Below are 25,583 nucleotides of genomic sequence, written 5' to 3' on the forward strand. Positions count from 1 at the left end.
AAAGTAGTAAGAAAGTAAGTTATTTATGTTGGTAAGGTACTAATAAAGTAACGCCCTACTAAAGTAACGCTCTACTTAAGTAACTTAGATTTGTTGTTTTGTCAGTAATTTACTATAAGTTACTTAAGTAGAGCGTTACTTACATACTTAAGTAGGGCGTTACTTTATTAGTACCTTACCAACATAAATAACTTACTTTCTTACTACTTTTGTAATTAACTTAAATTAGTCATGTCAGTAATTTACTCAATCCTCTTCTAGCCTCATGTTGAGCACTAAAACCCCCTCTGCTCCTGCTTCCTCCTCCATAACCCTCTACCTCTGTGTCCCCGTATTTCGGGGAGGAGACACCCTCACCTCCTCCCCTTCCCCACCACAGTGACTCCAGTTTTAAGGGCTCCAGGTACCGGCGTTGGGTTTGAACCGGCGTGCACCGACCTCCTGGTGCCTTACAGCCGTGAACTAACCCGCCACGCCACCGATCCCCTTCACACTGAGGCTGGTTCTCGTAGCGCATTTAACTTTTGGTTAAATGCGCTAGGTTGTGGCCTTAAAAACTGAATCCATCATAAGTTGTGGCTCCATCACTTTGACCCAGATCCTCCCAGGGATTGAACTTGTATCCTCTGACTCCCCAGGCAGCTCTCTGACACCCTGAGCTACGCTGTCTGTAGATCCCTGGATTTATTTCAGTCTTTTCTATCTACATTTAGAGTCAAAACCAAAAAAAGTCTTTCAGCTGGGAGTCTCAAACCCTCAACCTGTGGATTACAGAGCTTCATCTAACCCTCTGAGCTACTTGTCAGACACAATGAAATGCTTTTTTTGAAGCTTTACACTTCAATGTTGGTGGTAAACACCCTGAGCTACGCTGTCAGTAGTTTTCTGGATTTCTTTCAGTGTTTTCTATCTACATCTAGAGCCTCTGGCTCTTGTTTTTTGAGGTTGTTGGTCTGCAGCAGCTTTATAACAGCGAAACATTAAAATAACAACATTGGACCTTTGAATCCAGTCCACTGACACTTTGAATTTTTACACTTTATTTCATGAAAAGGTTTGTACAGAAAACAAAGCAGAATTTAACACCATTGTAGTCAAGTTATTACCTTTAATTAAACCTTAGTTATACTTTAATAGTTCCTGATGTGATCAGATTCATACAATTCAATTATAAAAGCTAGTTTATATGTTAGAAATGAACATTGTTGGTTCAAGAGCATGTTCCAAGGCATTCTTTGACTGGGAACCATAGAAACCATCATCATGTGTTTAATTTCTCTGTAAACGGAGCTACATATCCATAAAGTTATTATTTTCATTGTTTAATGTGCATTTTTCTTGATTTTTGTTCAAAATATCCAACATTTTAGGACGCACATATAAATAATTTATTCTGTTATGTATTTTAGGGTAGTGGTGCTTTTTTCCCAACTTTTTTATAGAAAACATCCCAGTTTTATCTCCAGTCTAAGATTAAATCATATTAATTAAACATTTTTTCAAGAATAATAAAGAGCCTTTTAGCTGCTGAAGGAGACAAAAATTCTACCTTTTCATCAAAGTTCATCCAGAATCAGTTGTCACGTCCTTGAAGACTCAAACTAGTGGGAGGAGTTTCTGATTATCTGCAGATCAAACCTTCAGCACGTCACCAAACTAAGAAATAACTCAAAAGGTTGCAAAAGAATATTTATCATACTAATTAGCCTAAAGACACGTGATTGGTCATGTGGCTCCTGTAGAGGAAATGAGCTCGGAGACATCTTGGACAAACAGAAAGTCAAATAAAAGGTTTTAATTCTTAAATTCTCCAGCTTCATCTCTGGCGAGCAGGCTGAAGGAACATGACAACGTTTGAAGCAGAGATTCAGGAACAGTGAGCTAGTTTTCATCAACAACATCAAAAGGGGCAAAAGCAGCTCATCAGCGGGACGTCCCTGTAGCACCCTATAATGTAATCATTTCCTATAATGTAATCATTTCCTATAATGTAATCATTTCACCCTATAATGTAATCATTTCCTGAAAATGTAATAAAATTTGCACTTAACTCAATCTAAAATGTAATAAAACCCAATAATGTAATAACTTCACCAATAATGTAATAAAATACCCTGACGGATATTGTAATAAAATTTTTACCAATAATGTAATACGTTTATTTACATTATTGGGAATTTATTACATGCTACTCAAAGTCTGCAATTTAACCCAATAGTCATTCTGGTGTTTCAAATCCAGCGTATATAACATTCTTAGATTCTTAAAACACAAAATGTAGAACTCTGGACTGAAAATGAACATATATAATAATAATAATAATAATAATAATAATAATAATATATATTACATTATTTGTCAAATATTACATTATCAGTTTTGGAAAAAAAAAAGACCCATCTGAAAATGTAATAAATTCCCAATAATGTAATAAGGTATTACATTATCAGTAAACATGTTATTACAATATCAGTCAGGATATTTTGACGTTTTGGCGTTATTACATTTTCAGGAAATTATTACATTATAGGGTGCTACAGTCCCCCCCCCCCCCAACACCAACATCACCCTAATAGACGCACAGGTCTGGAAACTTCATCTCGTGGAGCGGCGTTGACCGAGGACGCGACTGTCCAGACGGGGACGGAGGAGGACGGATGATCAGGTCAAACACCTGATCCAGTTTGGACTGGAGCAACGACGTCTGCAGACAGAAACCAGAACATTAGCAGCTGGACCAGCGGCTGAAAAACCTGCTACTAGTCTCACACGTTTCCATAACCAAGTGATTTAAATCATGTTTTATGGGCAGCCATGACCCGTCTAAACCAGTTTAAACCAGTAAAAACCATTATTAACAAAGTGTAAACCGGTATTAACCAGTATGAACCGGTGTAAACAGGTTAAAACAGGTATAAACCATTATAAACCAGTATAAACTGGTATCAACCAGTATAAACCAGTCTAAACCAGTTTAAACAGGTTAAAACAGGTATAAACCATTATAACCCAGTATAAACCAGTTTAAAATGTTTATTAAACAATGGTTATAACAATGGTTATAAAGCTTTATTAAACAATAAACCATTATAACCCAGTATAAACTGGTATCAACCAGTATAAACTGGTCTAAACCAGTTTAAGCAGGTTAAAACAGGTATAAACCATTATAACCAAGTATAAACCAGTATAAACAGTTTATTAAACAATGGTTATAACAATGGTTAAAATGTTTTATTAAACAATAAATCATTATAACCCACTATAAACCTGTTTAAACTGGTATAAACCATTATAACACAGTATTTACCAGTATAGACTGGTCTAAAGCTGTGTAAACCAGAATAAACCGGTCTACAGCCGTGTAAACCAGTATAAACTGGTGTAAACCCATATAAACCGGTTTAAACCATTATGAGCCAGTCTAAGCAGACATAAACCGGTCTAAACCAGTATAAACTGGTGTAAACCCGAATAAACCGGTTTAAACCATAGTGAGCCAGTCTAAGCAGACATAAACCGGTCTAAACCAGTATAAACTGGTGTAACCCATGATAAACAAGTATAAACCGGTATTAACCAGTATAAACCGGTGTAAACAGGTTTAAACTGGTAAAAACCATTATAAACCGGTATCAACCAGTATAAACCAGTTTATTAAACAATGGTTATAAAGGTTTATTAAACAATAAACCATTATAACCCAGTATAAACTGGTATAAACCATTATAACCCAGTATAGACTGGTATAAACTGGTATCAACCAGTACAAAGCAGTATAAACCAGTTTATTAAACAATGGTTATAAAGGTTTATTAAACAATAAACCATTATAACGCAGTATAAACTGGTATAAACCATTATAACCCAGTATAAACCGGTATAAACTGGTATCAACCAGTATAAACTGGTGTAAACCATTATAACCCAGTATAAACTGGTATCAACCAGTATAAACTGGTGTAAACCATTATAAAACAGTCTAAACCAGTATAAACTGGTGTAAACCATTATAAAACAGTCTAAACCAGTTTATTAAACAATGGTTATAAAGGTTTATTAAACAATAAACCATTATAACGCAGTATAAACTGGTATAAACCATTATAACCCAGTATAAACCGGTATAAACTGGTATCAACCAGTATAAACTGGTGTAAACCATTATAAACCAGTCTAAACCAGTATAAACAGGTCTAAACCCTTATAAAACAGTCTAAACCAGTGTAAACCGGTCTAAACCACAGTCTCACCCGCGCTCCACAGTGAGCTGCTATTTCCTCAAAAGAAGCCGTCTGGAACTTCTCCACCACCTGCATCCTTTTCCTCCTCTCCTCCTCCTCCACCATCCCTCTATCCTCTGAAAGAAAAACGACATTTCTAATAAAACGCACAGATCAACGTCTCAAACCCAAAACAAGGAAAGGCCGTTACCGATGGCGTTCTTCAGCGTCTCAAAGGTGATGTGCTCGGCTTGAGGTTTCTGTGGAGAACCGACAGACCCGTGAGCAGACATGCAGACGGACAGACGTACGGACGGACGTACGTACGGACGGACAGACGGACTCTCACCTGCGGTGCATCAGAGCTGCCCTGAAGGTCCACGTACATCTGCAGGGAGACGGCGTCTACGATGCTCTTCCTCCTGGAGAGACGGTCGTCATCTACAGCAAACACACTCTGAGAACTCCCAACACACTTCCCAGGTGTGTGTGTGTGTGTGTGTGTGTGCGTGTGTGTGTGTGTGTGTGTGTGTGAGGGATGGGCGGTATGGACTTCTTTCTTTCTTTCTTTCTTTCTTTCTTTCTTTCTTTCTTTCTTTCCTCACTCATATATTTCCTTCTTTCTTTCTTTCTTTCTGGCTAATTTCTTTCTTTCTTTCTTTCTTTCTTTCTTTCTCATTTCTTTCTTTCTTTCTGGCTCATTTCTTTCTTTCTGTCTCATTTCTTTCTTTCTTTCTTCATATATTTCCTTCTTTCTTTCTTTCTTTCTTTCTTTCTTTCTTTTTAGGCTCATTTCTTTCTTTCTTTCTTTCTTTCTTTCTTTCTTTCTTTCTTTCTTTCTTTCTTTCTTTCTTTCTTTCTTTCTTTCTTTCTTTCTTTCTTTCTTTCTTTCTTTCTTTCTTTCTTTCTTTCAGGCTCATATATTCCTTCCTTCCTTCCTTCCTTCCTTCCTTCCTTCCTTCCTTCCTTCCTTCCTTCCTTCCTTCCTTCCTTCCTTCCTTCCTTCCTTCCTTCCTTCCTTCCTTCCTTCCTTCCTTCCTTCCTTCCTTCCTTCCTTCCTTCCTTCCTTCCTTCCTTCCTTCCTTCCTTCCTTCCTTCCTTCCTTCCTTCCTTCCTTCCTTCCTTCCTTCCTTCACGTACGTTGTGCGTGGATTTAACACAGAACCATAAATCAGCTTTACACAAAAACATCAACGGGAATTTATCCTTTTTACCGCGAGATGACAAATTCTTACCGAATTTTTTTGCCGGTTTATCGTGAACGGTAAAATATCGCCCATCCCTAGTGTGTGTGTGTGTGTACCTGTCAGCTGAGGCGTGTAGGGCGTGTTGAGGCGTTCTGAGTGAGCGCTGTAGCTGCTTCCTGCCAGAGCCTCACACATCTTTGACTGGATAAACAGAAAGTCTTCAGTCACCTTCAGCTCACCGTCTGGCAGCCTGAAACACACACACACACACACACACACACACACACACACACACACACACACACACACACACACACACACACACACACACACACACACACACACACACACACACACACACACACACACACACACACACACACACACACACACACACACACACACACACACACACACACACACACACAGGAGGTGACAAACTGTAGCTGATATTGGGTTATTAATATGAATATATTGTGTATTAGTAACATCCTATTGGTGCAGCGGGATCACGTGACGACCTCGACCCGCGGACCAAAATCTGACTACGCTCAGAAGAAACTAGTACCGTTTTGGTCCCGATCACGGGACTCTTGGGGGTTTTCGACTCTGAACTTTTACTTCTAAGGTGAGCATGAATCAATCTTTTTAATGATGTAAAGATTGTGTCGTCCCCAAAGGTGGGAGGGATGAAACGATACCGGGGTTCACCTTACGGCCTCAGGCTGGAGCAGGTGAAGCTCTAAGCTCCGGCAGAAGATAAATAACAGTCATGTTGCATTTGGAGTTTGGGACTTTTCATAGTTTATTTATTCACTTCTATTTTTTTATTTAAATTTAGTTGTTAAATTTGTGGAAAAGAAAAAAAGTCAAGTCATACATGAGAGAAACTATTAAGTTTGTGGTAAAATATTTGTACTTGTATGAAACTGAAGATGCATAATGCAAACCTGACATTTACTTTTAGTTCAGTTTGTGGAAAATGGTTGGCCTGGCTTTCTCTTTAAAACTTAAACAGTTATAAAGAATTACAAACTGTAACAATAGGGCAAACGCACAGCATTGTTTTGTATTTTGTGTCTTTCAAATAAAATAAATTTTTTCCAGTCATATGTTCCTCATTCAAGGTTGTTAAAAAAATACTGCTATAGTATCGTATCATTATCGTGACCTCAATCATACTGTGAGATTAGTGTATCGTTGCACCCCTACTGTGGAACTATGGGTAGTGGTGAAAGAACCAGATGGAGGATACGAGCGATAGTTTAGACGCAGGTGTGTTCACGTACCTGGGCTCGTCACACAGGACGTGCTCGGGCAGCAGATGTGGCGCCTCCTTCTGGCGACTTTCCACGACCTGCAGACACAACAAGCTCTTTATGGTTCCACACCCACACTTTCAATTCAACTTTATTTATATAGCTACAGGTCTATGGAGCCAAATCAAGGCCAAATGTTTTGCTAATTTGAAAATAAAATTGTAATTGAAAAACTAAGATTTGAACCTGAAAATTCAAGTTTTGATCATGAACTTAGTTTTTTACAGTTTCAATTTTTTTTCCAGTTTCAGATCTTTTTTTTCAGTTTCAGACTTTTGGCCCCGATGTGGCGTAGGGGGCGTGGCATCAACTGAGAGGGGCGTGGAATCATGAGTGACAGCATACATAATCTCCAGCTTTCCCCACCTAAAGACGTCTTTTCCCTTTATATACCTATTGTGAATATATAAATAATAATAATAAATGTGAAACTGAAAAAAAAAGATGTGAAACTGAAAAAAAAAGATCTGAAACTGAAAAAAAGATCAGAAACTGAAATAAAGATCTGAAGCTGAAATAAAAAGATCTGATACTGAAAAAAAAAATAAGAATGAAACTGTAAAAAAATAAGTTCATGATCAAAACTTGAATTTTCAGGTTCAAATCTTAGTTTTTCAATTACAATTTTATTTTCAAATTAGCAAAACTTTTGGCCTTGATTTGGCTCCATATAGGTCTTGGAGAAACCAGGAGTTTAGCCGTTTAGGACTTTATACACAAGTGAACTTTGAACTGGATTCTGAGTTTTACGGCGACCAATGGAAGGAGGCCAACGCAGGAGAGACGAGGTCTCTTTTGCCGATTCCTGTCAGCACTCACGCTGCTGCATGTTAGATCAGCTGGAGGATATTCAGAGAATTACTTTGACATCCTGCTAATAATAAATTACAGTAATCTAGTCTAGAAGATACAAACACATGAATTCGTTTTTCCACATCACTTTGCGAGAGGATGTTACTGATCTCTGTCGAAATGTCGAGAAAAGTCAAAATTTCGAGAAAAAAGTCGAAATTTCGAGAAAAAAGTTCAAATGTCGAGATAAATGTTGAAGTACAATCTTGAGAAAAAAGTTGAAATGTCGAGAAAAAAGTCGAAATGTCAAGAAAAAAGTCGAAATGTCTAGATTAATGTTGAAGTACAATCTCGAGAAAAAAGTTGAAATGTTGAGATTAAAAAGGAAAGGGAAAAGGAATAAAAAAGAGAAAAAAAGGGAAAAAAAAGAAAAAAGAAAAAAAAGGAAAAAAAGAAAAAAAAAAGGAAAAAAAAGGTTAAACATTTTTGAAAAATCTCCAGGGAGCCACTAGGGCGGCGCTAAAGAGCCGCATGCGGCTCTAGAGCCGCGGGTACCGACCCCTGCCCTAAGCCATGCATGAAGTTTAGCTAACGGTTCCGTTTCATCTTCATAGACAAATAGAGCTGCGTATCATCAGCATAGCAATAAACATTGATGCCGTGGGTCTGGATTACCGTACACTTCAAGGGGCTGCATGTATAAACTGATCAAGATTGGCCCTAGCACGGAACCCTGCGGGACACCCCAGCAGACCCTCGACTGGAGTCACAGACTCTGCCCTCGCTCGCTCACCTGAGTGACATGTTGCCGCAGCGCGGTGGGCGGACTGAGCTGCGACAGCAGCTGGAGGACAGCGGCACAGATGGCGTGAACACTGCAGCGGTTGAATGCTGATAGAGATTCCTTACTGGACAGCGCCAGTTCCTGAACAGCCAATCAACGAGCAGTTAACGACGCAGGAAGGAGGGGCGTCAGTTTTTCAGTGTCGTTAGTGAAGCTCCACCCACCTGCAGAGCCAGCACCAGCCGAACCAGGTCCACCAGCACCTCCTCGTTGACCAGCTCCACGGTGAGAACAGCCGCCAGGGTGAAGAGCGCCTGGTAGTGGCTCCGCCCACTGCTCTCCTCCTTGCAGGCCAGGTAAACGTGTCTGTAGAGGCGCTGAGCGTGCTGCGAGACAAAGGGCCAATGTTCACCCTACTCACTACCACTTCACCCTCAAAATGAAGCCACAAGGGGTAGGGCGTTGTAATCTTCCCTAGGGATTGGGACACCACTTGCTACGTCACTGCGTGGTTTACGTTCGGGTACGTAAGCGGTCCTGGGCATTTCACTGATTTTTGTGAGATCAGGTTGAAAACGTTGCAGCTTCACATTAAGCCTGAATTATGGTTCTGCGTTAAATCGACGCAGAGTCTGGAAGAGAGTCTTTAAGTAACCAATTAGAGACCAGCATGAAGTCACAGATGTGATTATTATTACTTTTTACCTACGCTGTAGGCTCTGCGTTGGTGTAACGCGGAACCATAAATCAGCCTTTATTCTGGCGAGATCTGAAAAAACTCGAGCAAGCAAGTGATTATGTACATTCACTGAGTGAATATTATGAAAGTAAAATATATATTTAAAAATGCATTTTTATGCAGACACTAACTCAAAATATTGATTTTATTCACTAAAAAATGAGAAATGTCCGCCATGTTTTTTCGTTTGATTCAGTCTGTAAATGATGACGTAAAGCATTCTGGGAAATTTTCTCTGGCCCTCCGTCGGTGAGTCAGCATCTGAAATCCCTCGCTCTGAAGGGCTAGATTGATACACACTACCCCTCGTTATGTCCACTACCCCTAGATGAAAAGAGGAACGCACAAAATGTAGGGGTAGGGCTGAAAAGTAGGACTAGGGGGGGATTGGGACTGGTGTATGGAGTTTGACCGGAACCTTCGACGAAGACAGAGAAAAAGCGCGACGGAGCGGATTCTAAAGAAAAAACTCACTTTTAAAACAAACCCAACGGAAAACAAGAAGGTGTTGGCGAAATGAACGCCTGCTCGAGAGGGGAGGATCAGGGGAGAGAGGAGACCGGCGTCCCTAACCCTAAACATGTAGATATGAACATTTATTAATATATGTAGATATATATATGTATATTATGGATATAGATATGTTACATGTAGGTATGTATATGGATATATTGAGTTATATTGTACGTACAGTATATTTGTGTATCTATATCTCTAATATATATTGATTTATAGTTATATGTCGATATATAGATTTATAGTAATTTTTATGTATATAATATACCAGTATATACAGCATATCTACTCTTATACAGGACTGTCTCAGAAAATTAGAATATTGTGCTAAAGTTCTTTATTTTCTGTAATGCAATTAAAAAAACAAAAATGTCATACATTCTGGATTCATTACAAATCAACTGAAATATTGCAAGTCTTTTATTATTTTAATATTGCTGATTATGGTTTACAGTTTAAGATTAAGATTCCCAGAATATTCTAATTTTTTGAGATAGGATATTTGAGTTTTCTTAAGCTGTAAGCCATGATCCGCAATATTAAAATAATAAAAGGCTTGCAATATTTCAGTTGATTTGTAATGAATCCAGAATGTATGACATTTTTGTTTTTATAATTGCATTACAGAAAATCACAATATTTTAATTTTCTGAGACAGTCCTGTATAGTTATTCAAGTATATTGTTATACCATTGCTTTCTATTGTTCTCTATTATATTGTAGTATTATAGTAAAGTAAGGACAATGTAATACTTTGCATTATAATTACTTCTATTATTACATACATACATACATAGTATCACAACTAAATGCTGGGCGTTTGTTTTGTTTTCTTTGATTTAATTTGATTTTGACTACCGTATATTTACACATATATATACATACATACATACATACATACATACATACATACATACATTATATATATATATATATATATATATATATATATATATATATATTTGTATTCTGTTTTTCACTTTTTTGTACGCTTTTTTATCATGCATGTTCGAAATAAAATCTTCAAATCAAATCATATCAAACCTGCCCTCACCTTCCTGGTGAACAGGTTGTCCTGTCGGGAACATCTGTCCTCCTTCAGCTCCAGCGCCGTCACGTCCAACGTCACGCTGAGGATCCACAACCAACATCTTCAGTTCAGTCTCTTCAAAAGTTTCCCCCTGGCTGCAGACTCCGCCTGCACTCACCTGACCGTGGCGAGCCTGGCGGCGTTGTGGCGGCGGTCGATGAGCGAGATGAGGATGGACAGGACCAGCAGACGGATCTCCGGGTCCTCCATCAGGGTGAAGGACAGCAGGGGCTCCAGGAAGGCGGAGGGCAGCGCCGTCAGCAGGTTGCTGCTCTCGTAGCGCTCCGACACCTGAGGAGAGGGCGGGGCTTCGTTTTTACAAGGATGCACACCTGCTCTCCGGCTCTCATCTACAGGACTGTCTCAGAAAATTAGAATATTGTGATAAAGTCCTTTATTTTCTTTAATGCAAAAATGTCATACATTCTGGATTCATTACAAATCAACTGAAATATTGCAAGCCTTTTATTATTTTAATATTGCGGATCATGGCTTACAGTTTAAGAAAACTCAAATATCCTATCTCAAAAAATTTGAATATTCTGGGAATCTTAATCTTAAACCGTCAGGAGATTTTTGACTCTTTCAGTGTGAATCCAGTATTAGAACCTCGGCAGAGTCGTTATATAAAAGTATCTACTCGGCACGTTAGACCCCTAGTGGAAAAGAACCAAGCCGAGTGGAGGAGAGCCAGGCTGAGTAGCTACTAGTGGAAAAGTGCAGATAGTTTATGACATTTCTAAATCTTTTAGGTGCTCTGACAGCAGCTACGATGAGGATGTGGTCAGGTAGAGACGTCACCTGGAGGAGAGACTTCAGCAGCATCACCTGGATCATCCTGCTGCCTTCAAACCTGCAACAACACACATCAGTCATCTGCAGGCGTATGGAGCCAAATCAAGGCCAAAGGTTTTGCTAATTTGAAAATAGAATTTGAACCTGAAAATTCTTTTTTACAGTTTCAATTTTTTTTTTTCGGTATCAGATCTTTTTTTCAGTTTCAGAACTTTTTATTTCAGTTTCAAATTTTTTTTTCAGTTTCACATTTTTTTTTTTCAGTTTCGGACTTTTGGCCGTAGGGTGTGTGGCATCAACTGAGAGGGGCGTGGCATCATGAGTGACAGCATAACAGAGAAGGCGGGGGACGTTACTCAGTCCTGTTGCCTTCAGGAAACGTAGGTTGCAGAAGTTATCAGTAGAAGTTTGATTCAACACTGTATATACACCATATTCACGTGATTGGCAGTGGAAAAAACTGATACTAGTGACACATTTCTATTTAAAAAGCTGTTTTAGACCGTACTTGGCACCAATCGCAGTATAAAAGCAATAAACTATGCCATACTGTACAGTTCAACAGCCACACTTTAAAGTTTGACATTTCCCACTTCCACATACTACCAAGTACGGTCTAAAACAGCTTTTTAAACAGAAATGTGTCACTAATATCCGTTTTTTCCACTGCCAATCATGTGAATATGGTGTATATACAGTGTTGAATCATACTTCTACTGATAACTTCTGCAAACTACGTTTCCTGAAGGCAACATGACCGAGGATTGCCCCCCGCCTTCTCTGTTATGCTGTCACTCATGATGCCACGCCCCTCTCAGTTGATGCTACGCCCCCTACCCAACATCGGGGCCAAAAGTCTGAAACTGAAAAAAAAAATTGAAACTGAAAAAAAAAAATTTGAAACTGAAAAAAAAAAAAGATTTGAAACTGAAGAAAAAGATGTGAAACTGAAAAAAAGATTTGAAACTGAAATAAAAAGTTCTGAAACTGAAAAAAAGATCAGATACCGAAAAAAAAAAATTTAAACTGTAAAAAAGAATTTTCAGGTTCAAATTTTATTTTCAAATTAGCAAAACTTTTGGCCTTGACTTGGCTCCATACAGGCGGTACACATGCAGGCGGGCGGTGCCGTGAGCAGGACCGCACCTACCCGGCGTTGGGCGACCCCAGGGCGGGGTAGATTCCAGGAACAGGAATCTTCCCCATGATGAACAGCATGACCTCTGACCTCTGGTAGACGGGGAGTGTGTTGGCGAAGGAGCCTGCAGCAACATGGACGACATGAGAGCAGATGAAGTACGAAAAAACACAAAATCAGAGCTCATCGCCTATGGTGCCAAATCAAGGCCAAAAGTTTTGCTAATTTGAAAATAAAATTTTAACCTGAAATTCTTTTTTACAGTTTCAATTTTTTTTTCAGTATCAGATCTTTTTTTCAGTTTCAGATCTTTTTTTTCCAGTTTCAGATCTTTTTTTTCAGTTTCACATCTTTTTTTTTCTTCAGTTTCACATCTTTTTTTTCAGTTTCACTTTTTTTTTTCCAGTTTCAGACCTTTTTTTTCAGTTTATATTTTTTTTTTTCAGTTTCAGACATTTGGCCCCGATCTGGCGTAGGGGGCGTGGCATCAACTGAGAAACTGAAAGAAACTGAAAAAAGAAAGATCTGAAACTGGAAAAAAAAAAGATCTGAAACTGAAAAAAAGATCTGATACTGAAAATGTTTTCAAAATTTAAACTGTAAAAAAGAATTTTCAGGTTCAAATTTTATTTTCAAATTAGCAAAACTTTTGGCCTTGATTTGGCTCCATAATCGCCGCTGACGGGGCTGACCGATGGTTTTGATGACGGCGTCCTGCAGCCTCTTCTCCTCCTTTGAGGTAGTTTTGCGCCGGCCGGCGTTGTCGTAGAAACCCGTCAGCTGGTAGTCGACGCTCTGCCTGAGCTGTCGCAGGAGCGTGTTGAACACTTCCAGCACCGTGGGACCTGCAGTATCGTCGGAAACCGTCAGGTCAGAATCTGGATGAACTTAACAGACTGCTTCTTTACAAAGATGGAAATGATGATGGATAAAGGTTTCCATGGGAACCCTTGTCGGCGTGGTTACACGTGGTGTTCATGCCAACTACCGTGTTTTACCCCTCTTTCCCGCCGTCCCCCCGTAATTTTCCCATAAATTTCCTGTTTTATAATATATATATATATATATATATATATATATATATATATATATATATATATATATATATATATACACACACACCGTATGTTCTGGACTATAAGCCGCACCTGCATATAAGCCGCATCCGCTCTATTTTTTAAAAAATATTTTAAAAAAAGATATACAATCAGCATCCGCTGTATTTAAAAAAAAAGATATTCAAGCCGCAGCTATTTATGTTGTTCGATTAGATATTTACTACATGTACAGAACGATTTTGAACTGTAAATGATGCACATGTTTGTACCTAAATACATCCTTTCCTACACTGCAAAAACTCAAAATCTTAACGAGAATATTTGTCTTATTTCAAGTTAAAATGTCTCATTTTCAGTAAAAAAGAATAATCTCATTACACTTAAAACAAGACTCATCGCTGGAAAAAACAACAATTTTCACCTGTTTCAAGTAAATTTTCACTTAAAAAAAGTAGAAAAATCTGCCAGTGGAACAAGATTTTTTTGCTTGTAATGAGAAGATAAATCTTGTCCCACTGGCAGATTTTTCTATTTATTTCAAGGGAAAATTTACTTGAAACAGGTGAAAATTGTCAAATAACAAGTTATTTTTCTGGTAATGACTCTTGTTTTAAGTGTAATGAGATTTATCGACTAAAAATGAGACATTTTAACTAGAAATTAGACAAATATTCCTGGTAAGATTTTGAGTTTTTGCAGTGTCTTTTAACACGGCAGCAACTTTGCTGATTAAAACGGGACAGAACCAAGAGAAAATAACCGGTATTTATTTATCTATTTATCTGTTTGAAATCTGCTTCTACCTACTTCTATCTGCTAAAGAAGAAGTAGCGTATTCTTCTTTGCATTTATTTTGTCTTAGTTTTGATTCTAATTCCGGTGAGAGCGCCCCGAGCAGTGGAAGAAAAATCCACAGAATAGGATTTGTATAAGCCGCATGGTTCAAAACCTATGAAAAAAGTAGCGGCTTATAGTCCAGAAAATACGATATATAATATATATAATAATTATTTGATAATAATTTTGAAACTGCTAACTGAATTGTCACTAACCTCGTGAGAACTGCCCCCTGCTGTATCCTGGGTGGAAGTTCTCGCGAGGTTAGTGGCAACAACGGGAACAAACTCGGAAAAACTAATCGGACAAATGGATGGATGTGACGAGGGAGAAGACATTTTTGCTAAAAAAGTGAAGACTTTGTGTAAATATCTCTAAAAATGGGAAACTGCATTTTCTTTCCTAAAGAGGAGAAGGATGGGAAACAGTTAGAGTTCTTAAAGATGTGTAACTGTCTGTCAGCAGCACCAGGGCGGCGCCAGAGAGCCACGAGTGAAAATGACAAATAAAAAGAAAATGTAAATGTTTCACTTGAAGACAAACAATGTGTATATAAACTGAAAATATTTAAAATAAAGAAATGTGCTTGTTTGTACTGTGATTATCTTGTGCTGCTATAAAACTCAAATAAAGATATTGTGGAGAAAAAAAAAAAAGTAAGATACTGGACCTCGGTTGGGTTGGTGGGACAGCAGCAGCGGAAAATTTCCCGTATTTTTAAATCCAAAACTTGACAGGTATGGGTGTTGTCTAAGGGGTCAGAGGTCACTGGTGAGAACCACATCCCGGGCTGTTTGTCACTCAGGTTTAACACGTACATCTAAAGCAAGGATGCGTTCTTCTCTTCTACAATCTATTCCCAGAGGTGTCAAGTAACGAAGTACAAATATTCGCTCTAATAAAAGAAGGAGAGTGGAGCTGAGGGCATGTGTGGTTTCTCCGTGTGGGTGCTGAGTTCACGCTGACCTACAGATCCCGTGGCTTCTATCACCGCGGCCTCGGCCAGCACCTCCACGATCCCAGCTCGGACCGACGCCGGGCTCCTGCTGTTGGCGTCCAGATGTCCCAGCAGCTGCTGGATGACCAGGTGGGAGTGCTGGGACTGACGGGTGAGCAGGGACAGGAAGCTCGTTACGTTCAGTGAAAGTTCATCAGGCACATCTGAACACCAGAATTCTGTTTGTTGTGATTAACTTGAATATCTGACGTTCTCAGAAAAGTCTGGTTTGACTGACGTAGAGAGTCGCAGCTCTACAACTCTACAACTGCTACACACCCAACTACACACTCAACTACACACACAACTACAGATCCAGCTACACACTCAACTATACACCCAACTACACACCTTGTCTTTGTTCTCTCTTAATTATTTTTAAATTGTCTATATTTTCTTCATTGTTTTTCTATATTACTCTCAAATGTATGTTTTTATCATTTTAGGTCTGTGCAGTCTGTCTGATTGTTTTGTTTTTTTTTTAATGTTTTTTTGTTGTTGTTTTTTTACTGTATGACTGCACTGTACTGTATTTTTATGTTCCGGACCCCAGGAAGAATAGAGGCACATTTGTGTGCTTCTAATGGGGATCCTTAAATAAACTAAACTAACTTAACTACACACTCAACTACACACTCAACTACACACCCAACTACACACCCAACTACACACACAACTACACACCCAACTACACACCCAACTACCGTATTTTCCGCACTATAAGGCTCACCTAAAAGCTTTCAATTTTTTCAAAAGCTGACCATGCGCCTTATAATCCGGTGCGCCTTATATATGGATCAATATTGAGCCGCAACATAGACATATATACGTAGACGCCTCATGACATGCTGGAACGTAATCCAGCGTCGCCCCCATATTGGATGGGTCTCCTCACTCCAGGCTAAATTAACTACACTGGAGTTACAGAGTTACAGTTACAGCCAGCACATGCAAGAAGCTGCAAAACAGTTCTTTTTCAAGGGTTTTAGCTCCCCAGCCCCAGTTCAAGCCTAACAGGGTAGTATAAGACCCTGGAATGACCTGGATTTATTTATTTTTTTTTTTTATAGATATATTCATTTATTTATTTATTTTGGTCTAATGCAGGGGTCGGCAACCCAAATTGTTGAAAGAGCCATATTGGACCAAAAACACAAAAAACAAATATGTCTGGAGCCGCAAAAAATGAAAAGTCTTGTATCAGCCTTAAAATGAAGACAACACATGCTGCATGTAGCTATATTAGTTATAACTGAGGGAAGATAATTTTTTTCATTATGCACTTCGAGAAAAAGTCGAAATGTTGAGAAAAAAGTCGAAATGTCTAGAAAAAAGTCGAAATGTTGAGAAAAAAAGTCGAAATGTTGAGAAAAAAAGTCGAAATGTTGAGAAAAAAGTCAAAATGTTGAGATTAATGTTGAAGTACAATCTCGAGAAAAAAGTCGAAATGTCGAGAAAAAGTCGAAATGTCGAGAAAAAAAGTCAAAATTTCGAGAAAAAAGTCAAAATTTTGAGAAAAAAGTTGAAATGTCGAGATTAAAAAGGAAAGAAAAAAGAAAGAAAAAAAAAAAAAAGGTAAAACATTTTTAAAAAGCTGCAGGGAGCCACTAAGAAGGCGCTAAAGAGCCGCATGCGGCTCTGGAGCCGCGGGTTGCCGAACCCCAGTCTAATGGATGCATAACATAACCCCAGCCTCTACCGTAGCGCCTTATAATGCGATGCGCCTTATAGTGTGGGAAATACGGTACACACTCAACTACAGATCCAACTACACCTGGACGACCTCAGACATTTGTGACTTCAGTAACAGAGTCACCACCAGGACGTCACTGACCTGAATGGAGAACATGATGATCTGGAAACAGCGGACGGCGAAGCCTCGTCCCTCCCACAGACTGAACCGGTCCAGGTGCCTGAAAACACATGAATACCCGTCACCATGTGAACTTCTACCGCTTCTGTTAGCCATCACACAACAGTATCATGTTATCAACTACGGTGTCGTACTTGAGCACCGGTCTGATGGCGTTGTTGATGTGTCCGTAAGCAGCTCGACCCAGCAGCTCCCTGAAACAGCCCTCGGTCTGCTCTGCAGGAGAGCCGCTGCACACAAACACAAATACAGTTAAAGTTAGTTATTAGCTCAATTCTGGCAGAACTTATACTTTAATTGGTTTAATTGGTGAAGGAAAGACTAATCCCACAGCTTGATGCTCCCACCACCGTGTTTCACTGCAGGAACTGAACTTTGAAGGGAAAAATCAACAGTTCCTAGTGTGAATCTAAACTGTATTTTATTTTCTTGACTCCTGATACCGGACGCAGCGTACGTGCCCACACCTGCTGCCGTGCGTGTCGGCCTCCAGGTTCACCAGGAGGGCGGGGACTATCTGCTCCATGTGACGAGGCTCCCAGATGTTCACCTGCAGCTCGTCATCCACCGTCTTCCTCACCACGCCCTGCAGGCCGCGGATCCCCGACACTCGGATCCTGAACACACAGGTCAACTTCAACATTCACCTCAACATGTGTGTGTGTGTCTTGGGATAACGTCTCGTGGGACTAATTTAGGATAAAATCTGGAGGGACTACTTTAGTATAACATCTGGAGGGACTACTTGTATAGAAATGATCTGTTTGAAGTCTTTCAGTCAGGGTTCAGAATGCATCATAGCACAGAGACAGCACTGGTTTGAGTAACGAATGACCTCCTTATGGCCTCAGGTAAGGGATTAGTGTCCATATTGGTTTTACTGGACCTCAGTGCTGCTTTTGACACTGTAGATCATGGCATTTTACTGCAGGAGGGACCACGTCTGTCCAGCGTTAGCGTCGCTCCATTGGCTACCCCTAAAATTCAGAATCCAATTTAAAATTTTATTACTTGCGTATAAAGCCCAAAACGGCTTAGCTCTGCATTATTTGAAAGACCTGATAGTGCCTTATGTTCCTGGCAGAGCTCTCCGTTCTCAGAGTGCAAGTTTACTCGTAGTTCCTAGAGTATCTAAATGTAGATTTGGAGGGCGGGCGTTCTGCTATCAGGCACCATTACTATGGAACCAACTTCCAATCTGGGTTAAGGAGGCTGACACCACCTCCACCTTTAAAACTAAACTAAAAACCTATCTGTTTAGTAAAGCCTATAGTTAGTGTTTAGTAAACCTCTAGCTGGTGTTGGTAAATCTCTAGGTAGTGTAAACTCTAGTGTGTTAGAGTCAGTAGTCATAGTTGCAGCTATAGAACAAAACTATAATAGTTAGTCTCAAACATAGCTTGGTGGTAGATATGCTGCTATAGGCCTATGCTGCAGGGGGGCACCGACGTGATCCGCTGGGCGGTGCCTCTCACCCTTCTTCTCCTCTCCTTTTCCCTTTCTCTCTTCTCCATTTCCATTTTTATTTTTCAAAAGTATCTCATAGCCATCATTTTTGTCCATCGCTCCTGTAGTTTCTTGTGCTGCCCCCCCTTTTCTTTTTTTTTCTCTTTTGTACATGGTGCAGCATCCTCTGCCGGTGGCGAAGAGCATGTCTGAATGCACAACACCGGATCCTGCAGTGTGGGAGTGAGGGGGGGGGAGAGATTTGTCCGTCAAAACTCCTCTCCCTGGCCCTGCCCCAACCTTTCCCCGACCCTGCACCCCAACCTGGGACTTGCTGATTGGGCCGGAGCTTCGGGAGCTGCATGCTGGCCTGCGGTCCCCACCCCTGGTCATCCCGTTGCTGCTTCCACCTGCCTGCTGTGCTGTTGACGTCCCCGACCCCCCCAGTCTGGCCTTCGGCAGGAGGGTCCCCCCTTATGAGCCTGGTCCTGGTCAAGGTTTCTTCCTCCTAAAGGGGAGTTTTTCCTTGCCACTGTTTGGCTTAAGGCTTTTCTCCCACTATGGGAGTTTTTACCTGCAATTGTTTATATAATAATTGCTCGGGGGTTTATGTTTATGTTTATGTTCTGGGTCTGGAGACAACTTTTGTTGTATTAGACGCTATATAAATAAAATTGAATTGAATTGAACTACTTTAGGATAACGTCTGGAGACACACCACAGGTATCTGGGCTGCGGTTAGGCTTGCTGGTCAGAAACTGATCTCTCATCATGCGACAGATTGCTAAATCGATTTTATGTCAGATTAAAATAAATTATTTGACATATCTGAAACCTTAAACTGTTTCCTGGTATTATTCAGGATTCATTAATTGATTATTTATGTTAATACTCATTTCAACAGGGTTTTATTCATTTATAAAACAATAATGCCGTTGGTCATGGATCAGGACCAGATCTCTCAAGGCACCAAAACCATCTGGACTGGACGCGTTTCTAGAGATAACTACGTCCAGCGTGTCTCTGAACTTGTCATTTTTGTGTTGTTGAGGTGAAATGAGTGAATTGTGGTGACGTGTCGTGTTGAACGTCTGGAGACTGAAGAGGCTGCCCGACAGCTGTGTAGAGGAGTTAAAAACAGTTGCAGTAACTGGACACTGACTTGGTCTTGGTGTTGGGGTCCTCCTCTTCAGAGTGACACATCTCACTGAAGCGAGACACAAAGAAGTCGTAGCTGCGATGATACGAAGGCGTGTCCTCTTCGATGTTTGCAAACTTCACAAACTATCAGAAGAACAAAAGACCTGGTTAATCCTTCAGAATCAGACACACAAAGTGTAAAAAAGTCCCACACTGAACTATTTTATACGTTCATTATTTCCTCCATCTGTGGAAACTAAAGTTTTTGTTGAGTGTGAATCTTTTTTTTATCAATTTTGATTAAAAACCCTCCGGTTTTTACTGAAATGAAACCGTTTTTAATCTGTTTTCTGTCAATTTCATCCCAACAATCTGTAAAACATGACAATTAAGAGCTTTAATTAATGTTATTAAAGCTCCAGATTACAAACACAGAGTAGGAAACACGTAATCTGTAAAATCAGAACGGATGCAGAAATAATCCTGCTGTCAGGCACAGATAATCTGTGTGTGTATGTGTGTGTGATGCGCCTTGGTTAAGATTACATGAATGTTTACTCTGAATCTGAGGTCTCGGATCAGCAGTGACAGGAACCCATAATGTGAAATAAAAGGATTTAAGATTTAATAACAAACAAACTAAATAAATAAATACTATTTAGGCTACTACTATTTTATTTGTCTCAGCATGGAAAAGGACACCGGCTTCCTCCCTGATACCGAACAGAAGACCAGCCCAGATCCAGTCCAAACCCGGAGCCTGAATGGAGTTGGAGGTGGAGTAAATGCAGGAGGAGGGTTTTGCCGTTCAGCATCTCTCTGGTTTCTATGACAACATGAGTATTAACGTGCCTGATTGGTCCAGGAAGGTAGCCAATAGGGAGGGAGGTTTGAGGTTTTAGAGGAGATGTTGGAAAGTGATGAGTAAATACCACAGATATGTCTGTAAAGACAGGCATCAGATTGATTATTAAAAATAATCAAAACAAATTGACTGGTCATACTTGCTCTTATGCAACAATTAAACCCAAACAATCTTTTCATTGGTAGAAACAGCCTTTTTTTCTGTTTTGTGTTTCAGTGCGTCTGAGGAATAAAAACCACCACAAACCATGAACACTTACTCTGAATTTATATCCACATTAATACGCTTTTATTTTGAAATAATTCAACTTTGTTCCAGCCATGTCTGGAAACTAGGGGTGTGGCGATACACAAATCTCACGATACGGTACGATACACGATATTGAGGTCACGATAACGATACGATATTATAGCAGTATTTTTTTTAACAACGTTGAATGAGGAACATATGACTGGAAAAAATTTTCTTTTATTTGAAAGACACAAAATACAAAACAATACTGTGCGTTTGCCCTAGTGTTACAGTTTGTAATGCTTTATAACTGTTTAAGTTTTAAAGAGAAAGCCAGGCCAACCATTTTCCACAAACTGAACTAAAAGTAAATGTCAGGTTTGCATTATGCATCTTCAGTTTCATACAAATAAAAATATTTAGCCACAAACTGAATAGTTTCTCTCATGTATGATTTGACTTTTTTCTTTTCCAGAAATGTAACAACTAAAATTAAATAAATAAATAAATAAAAGTAAATAAATAAACTATGAAAAGTCCCAAACTCCAAATGCAGCATGACTGTTATTTATCTTCTGCCAGAGCTCAGAGCTTCACCTGCTCCAGCCTGAGGCCGTAAGGTGAACCCCGTTATCGTTTCATCCTCACACCTTTGGGGACGACACAATCTTTACATCATAAAAAAGATTGATTCATGCTCACCTTAGAAGTGTAAGAGGAGATTTATTTTTGTTAAGAAGGTTATTTTGGTAATTCAGGGTTCATTATTTTATAAATATATTCTTTATATTCTGATGTAAATCAGGGACTATAATGACACTAGTCAGTTTATCTGTAGTGATTAGTCTGTTTTAGATTGGGCGGAGTGATACGCCATAGTACGGCACTAGGTGCTGTGTTGATGTTCTAAAATCCTACACTGTTGAGGGACATTAAAGTACACTGGAACTCAGCAGAGGTTTCCCCGTGTTTATCCTACTCACGACCCGAAAAAGGTTTAATTTAATAAGGTAAGGCTTAACTCTACACCAGACTTAAAAGTTCAGAGCTCAAACCCCCCAACAGTCCCGTGATCGGGACCGCAAAACGGTACTAGTTTCTTCTGAGCGTAGTGAGATTTTGGTCTGCGGGTCGAGGCGCGGTCGTCACGTGATCCCGCTGCACCAATAGGATGTTACTAGTAGACAATATATTAATATTAATAACCAAATATCGCGCTACAGTTTGTCACCTCCACGACACGTATCGTGACGTTTTTGTATCGCGAAATTTCATGGCATGATATATTGTTACACCCCTACTGGAAACCATAGCAGAGTTTGACCTAAATCAGGGGTCGGCAACCCGCGGCTCCAGAGCCGCATGTGGCTCTTTAGCACCGCCCTAGTGGCTCCTGGAGCTTTTTCAAAAATGTTTGACCTTTTTTTTCCTTTTTTTCCTTTCCTTTTTAATCTTGACATTTCAACTTTTTTCTGGACATTTCGACTTTTTTCTCGAAATTGTAATTCAACACTAATCTCGACATTTCGACTTTTTTCTCAACATTTCGACTTTTTTCTCAAGATTGTACTTCAACATTTCAACTTGTTTCTCGACATTTCAACTTTTTTCTCGACATTTTGACTATTTCCTCGAAATTTCGACTTTTTTCTCAACATTTCGACTTTTTTCTCAACATTTCGACTTTCGCCATTTGTCTTTATTCTAAGGCTTATACAAGACTTTTCATTTTTTGCGGCTCCAGACATATTTGTTTTTTGTGTTTTTGGTCCAATATGGCTCTTTCAACATTTTGGGTTGCCGACCCCTGAGCTAAATGAACGTGTGGTGTGTGAGTGGCGGCCGGGCGGTGCGTCACGTACGGAGTTGGTGGCGAGGATGTGGAGGTGTGGCTTGTCGGCCTCCAGCAGCAGACGCAGCGTACTGAGGAAACTCTCCACCAGCAGGTTGATGCTCTGGCAGTGACAGGCCAGCAGCAGCTGCTCCAGCGCCTCCATCGCTATGCACACGTACCTGAGGGAAAGATCCATCGAGACCAGACTCACGGCCAGCCTTCATCTGAAGGAGCCGACGACACGAGTCGTCTGCGTGACAGCGATGCGGTGGGCGGTGTACCGACCCGTAGCGGTGGCGGTTCAGCTCCCTGGTCAGCCGCTCCGACAGATACGCAGCGATGCGGTCCAGCTTCTCCGGAGCCGACAGAGCGAAGAACGTCAGCTTCTCCATGTTGGCCTTCACCAGCCCGTCCTGTTCCCCCAACACACAAACACACGCGTGACCGCTGCTCTGCGTTCCTGCGGGTCCAAACAACGCTGCACGGAGGGGTGGAGGCTCAGAGGCTTCGTGGGAATGTTGGAGTTTACCTCGGGGTTTTCCGGGAAGATGTTGTCAACCAGCCGCTTGTAGCGAGGACGCAGCGCCCAGCAGCAACCGCAGAGACCTGCAGACGGACACGTTCAGCTCCTCAGCAGTGACCTTCGTCATCAATGACATCATCAATGAGCCTCGTCATCAATGAGCCTCGTCATCAATGACCTTTGTCATCAATGAGCCACGTCATCAATGACATCAGCATCAATGACCTTCATCGATGACGCTCGTCATTAATGACATCAGCATCAATAACCTTCAATGACATCATCATCAATGACCTTCATCAATGACCTTCATCATCAATGACATCATCATCAATGATCTTCATCAATGACCTTCATCCTGACTAGGGCTGTGCGATTAATCGATTTTAAATCTAAATCAGATTTATTAATCAAGACGATGTTAAAAAAAGGAAAATCGGAAAATGGATTTTCCTTTTTTGCAGCTGGCTGCATTACAGACGGAGCTCGTCTAGTCATCTTTGTTTGGTCAAGAAAATTGAGAATAAACTCAAGGAGGATTTACAGTATCTTTCAATTGCACTTCATTCCCAATAGGGAAATTTGTTTGCTATTTTTCTTTAAAAATAAAGATAAAATATTTGAAACAATTTATTCCATTGTCTTTTGTAGTTTTACCAAAAAAATCGAAATCGGGTTTTCAGAGAAAAAAAAAATCGGGATTTTATTTTTGTCCAAAATCGCCCAGCCCTAATTACCTTTGTCATCAATTACATCATCATCAATGACCTTCATCAATGACCTTCATCCTGACCATCAATGTACTTCATCAATGACCTTCATCAATGACCCTCATCAATGACCCTCATCAATGACCCTCGTCATCAATGACCTTCATCCTGACCATCAATAACATTCAATGACTTTCGTCAATGACCTTCATCATCAATTACTTCATCACTGACCTTCATGCTGACCATCAATGACCCTCGTCATCAGTGATCATCATTGAACATATTTAATGACCTTCATCAATGACCTTCATCATCAATGAAAAACCTAATTTCTCCAAGAACGTCAATGAGGAGGCAGCATGAAATCATATTTTTAAACATAATCACCTGAGAAATGTACATGATCCATGAGTACATGAGGCTTTTAAACGGGACCTGAAAACTCACCTTTTAAGAAAGCTTATAGCTAAATATATCTTTTAAATGCTCTATTATTATTATCATCCTGAATGCGTCAAGAAGTAAAGGAGTTCTAAAGGGCTTGAACGCAGGAGTAAATGTAAAGCTGAAGCCTGAAGAGGGCAGCAGAGAGACGATGGTCTTTTATTGCTCGTTTAGGAGGATTAAAGGCTTCAAGATATTATACACTCATAAGACTTCATCAGTACCTTACATTCACCCTGCAAAATAAAATGAACGGTTTTAAAAAGTAATACAATAACAGTATACAACATTTGCAAATTCCATGTTGGTCTTTCTATCTCTGTGACTCAGTCCTCGCTCCGTAAACTTGTCTCTGATCTGGACCTTAACCAAATCTTAAACCAGGATCACATAAATCGGATTTGCTTACTAACAATCGGCCATTTTTATGTAAAGACGGGTTTTACGTAAGCACCTGCACCATTCAGAGACCAGGAATGTGGTCAGTTTTCTTCTGGGTCCTGTTTGTGTAAAACCCAGAAAAGGTCATCGTCACGTCGAACCGTTTCTCCACTTTTCCACTTAATAGTTCATAGTCACTGAGAGCGGGAAATGTGGAAGTGTTCCAGAAAAACACACACACACAGGCAGCATTTATGTGACGTCTTAAAAGTTAATCTTACTGCAACTTGTTACATGACGTCTTAATATTGTTCTTTTGTAGCTGACAGAGTCCACAGTTCAGTGTGCAGGTGCTGGTTCAACAACCACGACCAGAACCTGAACCAGCGACATCTAAAATCACTTTTTCAAACCGCGGAAACTTTCTAGGCAGCCCTTGAAGAGGTTACAGATTTAGTTTGACCCCTTCTGCTTCTATCATTTTCATCTCTGCCTGTTTTATATTGTGTGAGCTGCAGGGAGGCGGGGCTATTCTCAGCTGTCAATCACCAAGAGGCGGAGAACCACTTGGACCTCGCAACGAGTCGGACCCCCCCCCCCCCCCCCTCTTAGGGGCAGTACTATCTAGGGCTGAAACGATTCCTTGAATAATTCGAGT

The 25,583-nt window shown here is 40.1% G+C and overlaps 1 protein-coding gene across 4 annotated transcripts in view; it reads right to left on the bottom strand.

The window, feature by feature from the left end:
* Positions 1–1,023: 1,023 nt before the first annotated feature.
* Positions 1,024–25,583, bottom strand: part of LOC133425239 (protein EFR3 homolog B-like) — a 34,090-nt gene continuing 9,530 nt past the window's right edge. For 3 of the 4 annotated variants that reach the window (XM_061715977.1, XM_061715976.1, XM_061715978.1), the window contains 21 exons: positions 23,394–23,470; positions 23,150–23,277; positions 22,893–23,043; positions 19,957–20,078; positions 17,816–17,965; positions 17,483–17,578; positions 17,310–17,388; positions 15,445–15,580; positions 13,276–13,428; positions 12,596–12,707; positions 11,452–11,503; positions 10,769–10,941; positions 10,615–10,690; positions 8,530–8,691; positions 8,315–8,446; positions 6,700–6,767; positions 5,527–5,660; positions 4,573–4,664; positions 4,435–4,483; positions 4,254–4,360; positions 1,024–2,704 (listed from right to left, as the gene is read on the bottom strand). In XM_061715977.1, coding sequence (XP_061571961.1) covers positions 2,570–2,704; positions 4,254–4,360; positions 4,435–4,483; positions 4,573–4,664; positions 5,527–5,660; positions 6,700–6,767; positions 8,315–8,446; positions 8,530–8,691; positions 10,615–10,690; positions 10,769–10,941; positions 11,452–11,503; positions 12,596–12,707; positions 13,276–13,428; positions 15,445–15,580; positions 17,310–17,388; positions 17,483–17,578; positions 17,816–17,965; positions 19,957–20,078; positions 22,893–23,043; positions 23,150–23,277; positions 23,394–23,470 — 2,384 coding nt within the window. In that variant the 3' untranslated portion in view covers positions 1,024–2,569. Of the gene's footprint in view, positions 2,705–4,253; positions 4,361–4,434; positions 4,484–4,572; positions 4,665–5,526; positions 5,661–6,699; positions 6,768–8,314; positions 8,447–8,529; positions 8,692–10,614; positions 10,691–10,768; positions 10,942–11,451; positions 11,504–12,595; positions 12,708–13,275; positions 13,429–15,444; positions 15,581–17,309; positions 17,389–17,482; positions 17,579–17,815; positions 17,966–19,956; positions 20,079–22,892; positions 23,044–23,149; positions 23,278–23,393; positions 23,471–25,583 lie in introns of those variants that run through there. The other variant, XR_009770942.1, reaches the window with a different exon arrangement.

The sequence above is a fragment of the Cololabis saira genome, chromosome 24 (genome assembly GCF_033807715.1).
Source record: "Cololabis saira isolate AMF1-May2022 chromosome 24, fColSai1.1, whole genome shotgun sequence".
Taxonomy (NCBI): domain Eukaryota; kingdom Metazoa; phylum Chordata; class Actinopteri; order Beloniformes; family Belonidae; genus Cololabis; species Cololabis saira.